The sequence below is a fragment of the Bubalus bubalis genome, chromosome 7, assembly GCF_019923935.1.
Source record: "Bubalus bubalis isolate 160015118507 breed Murrah chromosome 7, NDDB_SH_1, whole genome shotgun sequence".
In the NCBI taxonomy this organism is placed as follows: domain Eukaryota; kingdom Metazoa; phylum Chordata; class Mammalia; order Artiodactyla; family Bovidae; genus Bubalus; species Bubalus bubalis.
The window spans coordinates 116,144,455-116,158,130 of NC_059163.1; the positions used below are offsets into that span (position 1 = coordinate 116,144,455).

Here is a 13,676-nt window from a genome sequence, read left to right on the forward strand (position 1 = left end):
CTCCCTCAAGCCTGACCTAACTGGTGGGAAAGAAAAAAGGTCTAAACTCAAAAAGTAGCTGGTTTAAGGGATAAGCGGGGACAACAGAGGACTGTGGGTTAAAGTAAGGTTGTTGTGTTGTTCAGATGCTCAGTTATGTCTGAGACTCTTCGCGACCCCATGGACTGCAGCGGGCCAGGCTCCCCTGCTCTCCACCATCACCAGGAGTTTGCTTGAACTCACGTCTAATGAGTCGCTGATGCTATTCAACCATCTCATCCTCTGTCGTCTCCTTCTCCTCCTGCCTTCAATCTTTCCCAGCATCAGGGTCTTTTCCAGTGAGTCAGATCTTGGCATCAGGTGGCCAAAGTATTAGAGCTTCAGCTTCAACATCAGTCCTTCAATGAATAGTCAGGGTTGATTTCCTTTAGGATGGATTGGTTTGATCTCCTTGCAGTCCAAGGGACTCTCAAGAATCGAATCCAACACCACCATTCGAAAGCGTCAGTTGTGTGGCAGTCAGCCTTCTTTATGGGCCAGTACTCACATCCATACATGACTATTGAAAAACCATAGCTGTCACTAGATGCACCTTTGTTGGCAAAATGATGTCTCTGCTTTTTAATACACTGTCTCGGTTTGTCATAGCTTTTCTTACAAGAAACAAGTGTCTTTTAATTTCATGGCTGCAATCACTGTCTGGAGTGATTTTGGAGCCCAAGAATATAAAAGCTGTCACTGTTTCCATTTCTCCCCTTCTATTTACCATGAAGTGATGGGACCAGATGCCATGATCTTGGTTTTTTGAGTGTTGAGTTTTAAGCCAATTTTTTCAGTCTCTTCCTTCACCTTCATCAAGAGGCTCTTTAGTTCCTCTTAGCTTTCTGCCATAAGGGTGGTATCATCTGCATATCTGAACTTATTGATACTTCTTCTGGCAGTCTTGATTCCAGCTTGTGCTTCATCCAGCCCAGCATTTTGCATGATTTACTCTGCATGTAAGTTAAATAAGCAGGGTGACAATATACAGCCTTGATGTACTCCTTTCCCAATTTGGAACCAGTCAGTTGTTCCATGTCCGGTTCTAACTGTTGCTTCCTGACCTGCATACAGGTTTCTCAGGAGACAGGTCAGGTGGTCTGGTATTCCGATTTCTTTGAGAGTTTTCCATAGTTTGTTGTGATCCACAAAGTCAAAGGCTTCAGCGTAGTCAATGAGACAGACTTGGATGATTTTCTAGAATTCTTTGGCTTTTTCTATGATCCAGTGGACGTTTACAATTTGATCTCTGGTTCCTCTGCCTTTTCTAAATCCAGCTTGTGCATCTGGAAGTTCTTGGTTCACATACTTTTGAAGCCTAGCTTGAAGGATTTTGAGCATTACCTTTCTAGCATTTGAAATGAGTGCTATTGTGCGGTAGTTTGAACATTCTTTGATATTGTCTTTCTTTGGGATTGTAATGAAAACTAACCTTTTCCAGTCACATGTCTACTGCTAAGTTTTCCAAATTTGATGACATATTGAGTGCAGCACTTTAATGCATCATCTTTTATACAAGTTGGAAAAGAGGGTATATTCTTTCTCAGTGGCCCTTCGTGTTTTAATAGATATGTATAAAGAATTGGTGACCAAATGCATGCTGTAAGATACTCATTTTGCTCAGGAGAATTTTCTCCATTATTGGCCATATTACTTGTCAATCATCAAGAAAATTTTTCTTGGCTGTACTATTTAACATGCTAAGAATAGTGCATTATATGAAATAAGTATCTTGAATGATAAGACAACAATTAATATCTTACTTTTTCTGAAGGTATTCCTCTCTCATAAACACAGTCTTTTAAAAAAATAATTTTGTTACCTTGTTTTCTACTGATTTTAGATTTCTTGCAAAAAAAGAGAGAAGGAGAGGATTGGATAGGGTTGAGGTTGTGACAGGAATAGGCATGGATTAGTCATTTGGGAGCCAAGTGATGGATGCATGATAGTCATTTTATTAATTGTTTATTGATTCTTTGAAATCAATTAAAAGTTGAAAAAATATCCTGTGGTTATATATATGATATTGTTATTACATTGTATTTGAAAATCTTGTTTTATTCATTCTTTTGTTTTCTATAGCCACTGTGAAGTTTGAAATGACCTACTATAATTATAATCACTATGAAGAAGACAAAAATTGAACTTTGTAGGATTTGTGTAATATTATGAATGTCACGTAATGTTTTACTATTCTTGATCTTACTTTATTCTGGTTTTTAACATTAAGATGGTTAATTATATACTCAATGATCTTGCAAGCTTGTAGTGCTGAAAAGAATAACCTATGAATTCCATTTTTAAAAACCCAGCTGATTAAATAAAATATTCTGTTAAAATACAAAGCAAGTGGCAAAATCAGCTTGTAAGTGAATAAATCCAATGTTTTATGTACACATTTGATTAATTTTAATTTTTCATGGAAGTGTGCTTTACTCTTTTTATACTAAATTAGTATATGCAGAGGTGAAAAGCCCGTGTTATATATGTAGAAAGTAGTATACCAAGCTAAATAGTACTCAGATTTTGAAAGAAAAGTTTCAAAATATAGCCTATTCTTTATCTGAATTTAATGGATATATTTACAAAACTGACAATTTTGGAGTTACAAGTGAAGAAGATGAAATACCCTTTTAAAAATTATATGTCACCTAGAAACACTTATCTAATGCCCCTGTTAATAGTTTCATGTAAATCATGATGATATTTTATTTTATTTCATTTTTGTTTTTCTTTAGGGGATCCTAAGAAAAAACTCATATGTTCAGTGTGCAATAAAAAATGTTCTTCAGCATCAAGCCTACAGGAACATAGGAAGGTCAGTAAAATAAAAACTAATGTTCATCGTAGTGTAAGATCTTTAGTCATAGTGTCTGCCAGGAAAAATGTTAATTGCCTTATATATTGTGAAGACAGAGCTTTGTCATTAATTTTATACTAATGTACTCTAAGGGGCTTCCCTGGCAACTTAGCTGGTAAAGAATCCGCCTGCAATGCAGGAGACCTCAGTTCGATTCCTGGGTCAGGAAGATCCCCTGGAGGAGTGCATGGCAATTCACTCCAGTATTCTTGCCTGGAGAATCCCCATGGACAGAGGAGCCTGGCGGGCTGCAGTCCATGGGGTCACAGAGTCAGACACGACTGAGCGACTGGGCACACAGTGTACTCTAAAAAGCAAGACTGATACACAGAAAAGCCAACTCTTGCAAAAGAATATTTTGAGTTGTTTATTGTTATTCGGAATAAGTAGAAATATTTCTCCAATGCGGGATAGTGTCTGAGCCCCTCATCACAACAGCTCATACTGGTTTCATGCTTCACCAGTTGCTGTTGCTCAGGAAATATTATACATTTGAGGAAACCACAATATTTTTGTATATTTATAATATACTCTACAGTGACGTTTAGCCTGAAATGTATGTGTATTATATTTAAGTCTGAAAAAACAAAGACAAGAGCTCTGTTATTTTGAAGAGCTTAAAATAACGTACGAAAATGTCAGAGTGTTGTCAGCGGAAACAAATGGTTATGCAGTTGACGCTTGAACAGCACAGGTTTGAGCTGTGCTGGTCTACTTACAGCGTTTTTCAGTTAATACGTACTCCAGTACCGTACAGCCAGGGATTGGTTGCCTTTGCAGATGTGGAGGGGTCCACTGTAAAGTTACACAATTTTTCTACTAGAAGGGCGGGTGAGGAGGAATGGGAGCGGTGGTGCAGTGGGTCTAACCCCCAGACCCCCCAGTTCAGTGGTCAGCTGTATTAGGAGAAAATATATTTAATACATTTTGTAATAAACATAAAACAGTTTACTAAATTACTATTTTAATATGAAAGTTAACCTGAAAAAAATGGCAGCTATTAACCCTAACAGCATTAGCACTTGTTAATCAAATTTATCACAGAATAGAGTTAAAATAGAATTTAGATTTTTGTCCATATCATGGGAGAGTCCAAAATTTTATTTTATGTATTACTATAACAAAGATACAAATGATTATTTCCTGATTTCACATGTGATTTTTTTCAGAATATCTATGAGCATATGATACTGTTTCTTAATCATTTAATACTAAAGAGGAGATGGTACCAGTGGAAGTAAAATTTTACATTATAGTTTATAAATTGAATTTGTCTCTTTGTTTGTGTATATATATATTCCAATATAACTTGACAGATCTTAAAATTCATATGATATTCAGTACAATATCTTCAACCATTTAGGCTGTGTATTTAACCTGTAACATATAAGATAGTTAAATTATTGTGATGTCTAGGGCTATACCCTGCATGTTAAGTGATTGGATCTTTAGGGAGAAAATATGGGACAAGCAGTGGACAGAGTGAGGACTGTGGGTGTCACAGCCTGTCACTAACCCTCTGTGGAGCACGGGGCCTCTCATTAGGTGTGACATGGAGCTGACCGCTGTTCTCCAGTTCCCTAAGTGCCATGAAGCTACTTTGTTTTTTCAGTTTCCAAGAGGTTATCTCATCAGCTTGTTTAAAAATAGAGCGTACCTCAGGAATTGACATGTAACTCACATTTGAGGCCCATGCTTGTCTTCTCTGTCATTCCAAATTTAGCATAAGTGCTACTGGAGCAAGCACTGAAGCTACTTTCTAAATGAAGTTTAGCGCAGAATCCAGTCCAGATATTGCATCTTCTACGTTTCTCTTTCTCCCCATCACCCTGAAAGCTTCTGAAGCAGAACCTAGTCTGAGACAAAAAAGTGTAAAATCCAGCTGAATAGACATTTTCTAAATATCCTCATGGTGCCATAATTCTTTGTTTTCTTTCTCTGATTTTAGAAAGTTGAAAATTAAGATATCTTACCAAATTTAAGATTGTGCCAAGTAGAATATTTCCGCAAAGTTGGTTGTGGGTCATAGTTCTGAAAAATGTCCTCTTTTCCATTTATATTCTTCATAAGAACTTTTCCCCCAGGGAATATCTCTATAGATAGATTTAAATCCCACCTGGTGATGGAATACAGTCTCCAAGTTGTCTCTGCAGAATGTTAATAACTTGGTAGCTCAGTGTAGCTCTTTGTCCGTCACAGCATAGATCCTTTGACTTACCCTTTCTGAATCCACAGGCAGCTTCTACAGACTCCATTTTTGAGTCTGTTCTTATCGTTGTTGCTCTTTAGTCACTAAGTTGTATCCTACTTTTGCAACCCCATGTACTGTAGCCCACCAGGCTCCTCTGTCCTGGCATTTCCAAGGGAAGAGTACTGAAGTGGTTTGCTATTTCCTTCTGCAGGGAATCTTTCCAACCCAGGGGTCAAACCCACATCCCTTGCATTGGCAGGCAGATTCTTTACCTCTGAGCCACCAGGGAAGCCCCATTTTTATAGTTGGGTATGTCTAATGTCTAATAGAGTTTGGTGGTAGTATTTCACCAAAACAGCAGATAGTGATCTATGAATATGCCACATTTACATTATAGTCTACACTCAACATTCAAAAAACTAAGATCATAGCATCCAGTCCTGTTACTTCATGGCAAATAGATAGGAAAAAAGTGGAAACAGTGATATATTTTATATTCTTGGGCTCCAAAATCACTGTGGATGGTGACTGCAGCCATGAAATTAAAAGATGCTTGCTCCTTGGAAGAAAAGCTATGACAAACCTGAGTTCAGTCACTCAGTCATGTAGGACTCTTTGCAACCCCATAGACTGCAGCATACCAGGCTTCCCTGTCCATCACGAAAATTTGCTCAAACTCATGACCATTGAGTCGGTGATGCCATCCCACAATCTCATCCTCTGTTGTCCACTTCTCCTCCTGCCCTCAATCTTTGCCAACATCAGGGTCTTTTCCAATGAGTCAGTTCTTTGCATCACAGGGCCAAAGTATTGGAGTTACAGCTTCTGCATCAGTCCTTCCAATTAATATTTAGGAGTGATTTCATTTTGGATTGACTGGTTGGATCTCCTTGCAGTCCAAGGGACTCTTAAGAGTCTTCTCCAGCACCACAGTTCAAAAGCACCAATTCTTCAGTGCTCAGCTTTCTTTGTAGTCCAGCTCTCACATCCATACATGACCACTGGAAAAACCATAGCATTGACTGGACAGATCTTCGTTGGCAAAGTAATGTCTCTGCTTTTTAATATGCTCTCTGGGTTGGTCATAGCATTTCTTCCAAGGAGCAAGTGTCTTTTAATTTCATGGCTACAGTCACCATCTGCAGTGACTTTGGAGCCCCCCAAAATAAAGCCTGTCACTGTTTCCACCGTTTCCCATTGGTTTGCCATGAAGTGATGGGACTGGATGCCATGATCTTAGTTTTCTGAATGTTGAGCTTTAAGCCACTTTTTCACTCTCCTCTTTCACTTTCATCAGAGACTCTTTAGTTCTTCTTTGCTTTCTGCCATAAGGGCGGTGTCATCTGCATATCTGAGGTTATTGATATTTCTCACAGCAGTCTTGATTCCAGCTTGTTCTTCATCCAGCCCAGCGTTTCTCATGATGTACTCTGCATATAAGTTAAATAAGCAGGGTGACAATATACGGCCTTGATGTACTCCTTTTCCTATTTGGAACCAGTCTGTTGTTCCATGTCCAGTTCTAACTGTTGCTTCCTGACCTGCATACAGGTTTCTCAGGAGGTAGGTAAGGTGGTCTGGCATTCCCATCTCTTTAAGAATTTTCCGCAGCTTGTGGTGATTCACACAGTCAAAGGCTTTGGCATAGTCAATAAAGCAGAAGTAGATGTTTTTCTGGAACTCACTTGCTTTTCTGGTGATTCAGTGAATGTGGGCAATTTGGTCTCTGGTTCCTCTGCCTTTTCTAAATCCAGGTTGAACATCTGGAAGTTCATGGTTCCCGTATTGTTGATGCCTGGCTTGGAGAATTTTGAGCATTACTGTCCTAGGTATGAGATGAGTGCAATTTGTGGTAATTTGAACATTCTTTGGCATTGCCTTTCTTGGGGATGGGAATGAAAACTGACCTTTTCCAGTCCTGTGGCCACTGCTGAATTGTCCAAATTCAATGGTGTATTGAGTGCAGCACTTTCACAGCATCATCTTTTAGGATTTGAAATAGCTCAACTGGAATTCCATCACCTCCATAGCTTTGTTCATAGTGATGCTTCCTAAGGCCCACTTGACTTTGCAGTCCAGGATATCTGGCTCTAGGTGAGTGATCGATCACACCATTGTTATTATCTGTGTCGTGAAGATCTTTTTTGTACAGTTCTTCTGTGTAGTCTTGCCACTTCTTCATATCTTCTGCTTCTGTTAGGCCATACCATTTCTGTCCTTTATCGAGCCCATCTTTGCATGAAATGTTCCCTTGGTATTTCTAATTTTCTTGAAGAGATCCCTAGTGTTTTCCAGTCTGTTGTTTTCCTTAATTTTTTTTCATGGATCACTGAGGAAGGCTTTCTTACCTCTGTTCTTTGGAACTCTGCATTCAAATGGGTATATCTTTCCTTTTCTCCTCTGCCTTTCACTTCTCTTCTTTTCTCAGCTATTTGTAAGGCTTCCTCAGACTATCATTTTGCCTTTTTGCATTTCTTTTCCTTGGGGATGGTCCTGATCCCTCTCTCCTGTACAGGGTCATGAACCTCTGTCCATAGTTCTTCAGGCACTCTGTCTATCAGATCTAATCCCTTGAATCTATTTGTCACTTCCACTGTATAATCATAAGGGATTTGATTTAGGTCATACCTGAATGGTCTAATGGTTACTTTCTTCAATTTAATTCTGAATTTGTCAATCAGGAGTTCATGATCTGAGCCACAGTCAGCTCCCAGTCTTGTTTTTGCTGACTGTATAGAGCTTCTCCTTCGGCTGCAAAGAATATAACCAGTCTGATTTCAGCAAACATAGCATATTAAAATGGGGGAGACATCACTTTGCTGACAAAGGTCCTTGTAGTCATATCTATGGTTTTTCCAGTATTCATGTACAAATGAGAGTATTGGACAGTAAAGAAGGCTGAGCATCGAAGAATTGATGCTTTCAAACTGTGGTGCTGGAGAAGACTCTTGAGAGTCCCTTGGACTGCAAGGAGATCAGACCTATCAGTCATGGAAGAAATCAACCTTGACTATTGGAAGAACTGACTTTGTGTCTGAAACTCTAATACTTTCCCCACCTGATGCTGAGAGCTGACTCACTGGAAAAGACCTGGATGCTGGATAGATTGAGGGCAGGATGAAGATTAAGGGAGGAGAAGAGGATGACATTGGAGGAGATGGTTGGATAACAAAACTGACTCAATGGACATGAGTTTCAGCAAACTCTGGGAGATAGTGAAGGACAGGGAAGCCTGGCGTGCTACAGTTCATGGGGTTACAAAAAGCTGGACACAACTTTGACTGAACAACAACCAGACTAATTCTTTATATTACTATGTGCTGTCCTATATTACAATAAGATATAGTATGATCCTTCTTGGAACTTATTTAATTTGAGACATCAGATTATGAGTTGTTCTTCATATCAATTTAGTAAGCTATAAACATATTATAAAATGCTTTACTTAGCATTAGGCATAATTAGTATCATTGTCACTTTAAATCTGTTTTATTAAACTTTTATAGGAGTTTTTCCACTATGAATAAGAGAGTCAACACAAAAATGCTTTCATGTAAATACTGTATTTTATAATTCTAGAAATATCAAAGTTCAGTTCAACCCTTAAAAATGTTTCATGTTTTGAAAGCTGTGTGCGCTCAGTCAGGCAGTCCTGTCCAACCCCTTGCCACCCCATGGACTGTAGCCCACTGTCCATCGAATTTTCTAGGCAAGAATACTGGAGTGGGTTGCCATTTCCTTCTCCATGAAAGCCATGAGAGTTAAGTAAACCAGTATATTTTGTAGTAGTTTAACAGCGGCCATAGGAGAAGACAGTGGCACCCCACTCCAGTCCTCTTGCCTGGAAAATCCCCTGGACGGAAGAGCCTGGTAGGCTGCAGTCCATGGGGTCGCTAGGAGTCGGACACAACTGAGCGACTTCACTTTCACTTTTCACTTTCATGCATTGGAGAAGGAAACGGCAACCCACTCCAGTGTTCTTGCCTGGAGAATCCCCGGGACGGGGGAGCCTGGTGGGCTTCCGTCTATGGGGTCGCACAGAGTCGGATATGACTGAAGTGACTTAGCAGCAGCAGCAGCAGCAGCTGTCATTTTTGTATGGATAAATAATTTTAAATTTGTATATACTAATATAAATAGAACATTGAAAATAAAAATAAATATGTTTTCATTTGTGTATGTCTCAGAAGGCATGTCATGAGTTTATAGCTTGTTATTGTAAAAGATATATGTTACAGAGTTTAAGAATATGAATCTGTTCTTACTATCTTTAAATAAACATTGCACTTCATATCATGCTGTGAGGATCTTTAATGGTTGAAGATGTACCCTTTAAAATTTCTTAGACTGAAGGCTTCCCTTCTGTACTGTGTCGTCCTTGCCTTCTGAGTACTTGTGTACAACCCACCCTGTTTTCTGATTAACCATAGGACTCTTTGGACCCTGTACATCTCCCTTCAAGGTTAGAAGCCACCGTATATAAGTAAGGATCTACGTCAGAGTCCAGTGGAATGACTTCATTCTGCTGTGTCTTGTTCATCTTTTCCCTGCTTTTCCCATTTTTGTTCACTGACTCGCCAAGAATCAGACCTGACAGAAGCAGAAGGCTGATGGCAGCCTCAGACCGCCGTGTGGTTGGGTATAGGATTGAGACTCACACCGCAGACTAGGGATCTGTCAGCCTTACACCAGCTTCTGTTTCCCTTCCCAGTGTCGTCGTCTGCGTGTCCCTGTCTTGAGTTCTTCCGTGGTCACTTAGGTCAGGAGAGCTGTTTTCCAGTCCTCCTCTCTTTATTCATTGCTGTACCAATTCAGGGTCTTCTCCCTTGACTTTTACTCTGTAGTGGCCCTTAGATATTCTGCAAGGATAGCCATAATATCTTGGTGTCCTGTAGAATGGCCAGTGCTTGTATGGGGTTTAGTTTTGTAAGCTCTACCTTGAATGAGTTGGAAACAAAAACACGACTTCACCGAGACGATTTTTCAGTCTTCAGCAGAACACTAGGATGCTCTTCTTCATTGGGATGGTCAACAGTTCTAATACTAGGCTGCTTGCAGCACGTCGCTCTTTTCACATAGTTATGATAACAAACTAAACTTCTTTTCATACTGCCTATCCAGTTTCTCTAATTTAGTATCTGGGAGAGAAAGAGCTGAACTTAGTTGTAACCTTTATTTAGCTGGCTGATTGCTAAAGTTATAGCCCTTATATATATATTTTTGATGAAACTCATAAAAACTAATAAAACTTGAAGATTTTTAACCTCCTGTCCTGTGGGAATATTGTTGTGAGCTACACTCACAGTTTTCAGAATCATATCTTTGTCTTTCATGGTAATTAATATTTAGATCTTTACTACATATGTTTAAGTTTTAAGTCATGTTGACTACTGGAAAGGGAATATTTTTAATGGCAAGTTTTTCCATTCCATTTCCATATCCATTCCAAACATGCCAAATTTTGGCATATTTCCAAGTCTAAATTTGTGTATAACAGACTTAATATATATTAGGTATAATTTTTTGCAGAGTATAAACTTTATATGTACTTCAAAAATAGGTCATCTGTTTTACGTATTTAAATATCATACAGTTTTACATTTTTTAATGATCATGTTCTACTAGGTAACTTATGTTCATTCAGTTCAGTACAGTCGCTGAGTTGCATCCAACTCTTTGCGACCCCATGAACCGCAGCACGCCAGGCCTCCCTGTCCATCACCAACTCCTGGAGTTCACTCAAACTCATGTACATTGAGTCGGGGATGCCATCCAGCCATCTCATCCTCTGTCGTCCCCTTCTCCTCCTGCCCCCAATCCCTCCCAGCGTCAGGGTCTTTTCCAGTGAGTCAACTCTTCGCATGAGGTGGCCAAACTATTGGAGTTTCAGCTTCAGCAGCATCAGTCCTTCCAATGAACACCCAGGACTGATCTCCTTTAGGATGGACTGGTTGGATCTCCTTGCAGTGCAAGGGGTTCTCAAGAGTCTTCTCCAACACCACAGTTCAAAAGCATCAATTCTTCGGTGCTAAGCTTTCTTCACAGTCCAACTCTCACATCCATACACGACCACTGGAAAAACCATAGCCTTGACTAGACGGACCTTTGTTGGCAAAGTAATGTTCCTGCTTTTTAATGAGCTGTCTAGGTCGGTCATAACTTTCCTTCCAAAGAGTAAGCATCTTTTAATTTCATGGCTGCAATTACCATCTGCAGTGATTTTGGAGCTCAAAAAATTAAAGTCTGACACTATTTCCACTGTTTCCCCATCTGTTGCATTTTTCAGTTTCTTATATAGGATAATGTGAACAAATCAGGGCTGAATTATAATGCATAGTTTAGATATTTTAATGGCAACTGTCCACATGTTTATACTTGAGTCCTATACAGTTTTGTGGCTCAGCCGGTTAACTGTTAATTTACCCTTTGGCAGATTCATGAGATATTTGATTGTCAAGAATGTATGAAGAAATTCATTTCAGCTAATCAGCTAAAGCGTCATATGATCACCCACTCAGGTAAAACACATACTTTTCCATTTATACTGACATCAGTACAAAAGCTTCACCTTGTCCTTTTTAGAAGTTCTGAGAGGTGGGTAATCAGGAGACCTGGCTATTAATTCTGGCTTGGCCACTGACTGACCACATGATTCTGAACAAATTACTTAACTTCTCTAGACCTTAGTTTATTTCTGAAGCAAATGTGGTTGGACTAAATGAAATAAAAAATCTTCATATTTATCATTTAATTTGTTATGTACTCTATGACTGAAGCTGAAGCTCCAATACTTTGCCCACCTAAATGCAAAGAGCTGACTCACTGGAAAAGACCCTGATTCTGGGAAAGTTTGAAGGTGGGAGGAGAAGGGAATGACAGAGGATGAGATAGTTGGATAGTATCACCAACTCAATGAACATGAGTTTGACCAAGCTCTGGGAGATGGTGAAGGACAGGGAAGCCTGGCGTGCTGCACTCCATGGGGTCACAAAGAGTCGGACGCCACTGAGCAACTGAACAACAGCAACAAATCCTCCTTGAGCCTTAGTTTCCGTGTTCTTCATCTGTGTAAAGATATCCTACCTTTCAGAATTGCTTTGTTAAATGAGGTCATCTACGTACCTACGTACCCAGCAGAGTATCTGACATTTAGCAGGGATTCAATAATTAGAGTCCCAACATTTCTAGATACATTCACGTTGTAACCTAGGTACTAATAAATGTTAATGAGAAATTTACAAATACATTTTGAGAATCTTAAGTTTTCAACGCTGTAATTTCATTTTAAGCATGTTTGAATGATAGGTCTGTTATACAGACTTAAAAACATCCAGCTCTGAAAGTAACTTTTGCTTAATGAAATCTCTGACGTTTAGAATGTCTGTACTTGGAGGCCACTGAAGTCAGGATGTATTTGAATGGCCACTTTATCTGGAGACAGATACAGATATTTTTGGCAAATGAAAATAGAAGATCAAAAACCAGTGGCCTTAAGATATGCTTTGCTTGAAAAATCTAGTTGTCAACATTACATGGATATTGTATACATACGGGTTTTACACAGCAACCTAAGTGTGTAATTCCTGCTGAGGTTGGAAGCTTGGCCTCATGGGACCCTTGGCCGTGCAGGAGGCAGGTCTGTCCTTCACCTCCATCTCTGTCAGACCACTCGCCCTTCATGTTCGGAGTTGTGACCTGACCTCAGCTCATACCAGTCAGCAGGGTTTTCATCTGGAAGTAGAATTTCTTCCTTGAATTAAAACTTCATCTTTATACCTAAGCTACTTTATACATTTAGTTGGCAGAATATGTCAGTAAAAGAGCAAGTTCATGTTCTGTGAGTTTTGAGTTGGCTCACATATCTAACGGATTGGGTAATAGACTTTTTTCCAGTTGTTTGATATTTTTGTCGACTTGTCTATAAGAATTAATAATGCAAGGAAGGCTGTTTCCCTTTTTATCCTTTACCTGTATAGATATGAGATTGTCGCCACTCATTTTTTTTTTTTACAGAAAAACGACCCTATAATTGTGAGATTTGTAATAAATCTTTCAAGAGGCTTGACCAAGTGGGTGCCCACAAAGTGATACACAGTGAAGATAAACCTTACAAGTGCAAGCTCTGTGGAAAGGGGTTTGCTCACAGAAATGTTTACAAGAATCACAAGAAGGTAAAAGCTTGTTAATGTTATAAATGTGTTTGCTGGTTGGCCGATAGAATTGTCAGTTGTTTATCTTTTAAAGAAGTTTTGACTGTCTGAGGCATATCTGAGGCTGTACATATGAAATAATTGGAGAATATCTTGCTTCTGCTTTCTAACCACTCGGGCCATCCCCACTGTGGCTTTGTATCTGTCTAAATTCTCTTCTGAAACAATTCTCCTAACAAGCAAAGTGTTATCCAGTGTTTTCCAGCATTGTAATAATTGCAAAATCTTTTCTTCCTTCTTTCTTTAAAGTTTGACACTCTTGTTCATATTACCATTTGGAAATCCTCTTTGTCTGTGGTGGCATTTTAGCAACTTTGCTAGGTCTTCTACCAATTTCTCTGAACGCTTCTTTGGTCTCTGAGTTCCCAAAGGATTATCCTGGATGCTTTGGCTGTAG

The 13,676-nt window shown here is 39.2% G+C and overlaps 1 protein-coding gene across 5 annotated transcripts in view; it reads left to right on the forward strand.

Annotated features, from left to right (window-relative positions):
• Window positions 1-13,676, forward strand: part of PRDM5 (PR/SET domain 5) — a 250,533-nt gene that overhangs the window by 112,952 nt on the left and 123,905 nt on the right. For all 5 annotated transcript variants that reach the window (XM_045166318.1, XM_045166317.1, XM_045166320.1 and 2 more), the window contains 3 exons: window positions 2,757-2,836; window positions 11,503-11,587; window positions 13,083-13,240. In XM_045166318.1, the coding sequence (XP_045022253.1) occupies window positions 2,757-2,836; window positions 11,503-11,587; window positions 13,083-13,240 (323 nt within the window). The remainder of the gene's footprint in view (window positions 1-2,756; window positions 2,837-11,502; window positions 11,588-13,082; window positions 13,241-13,676) is intronic.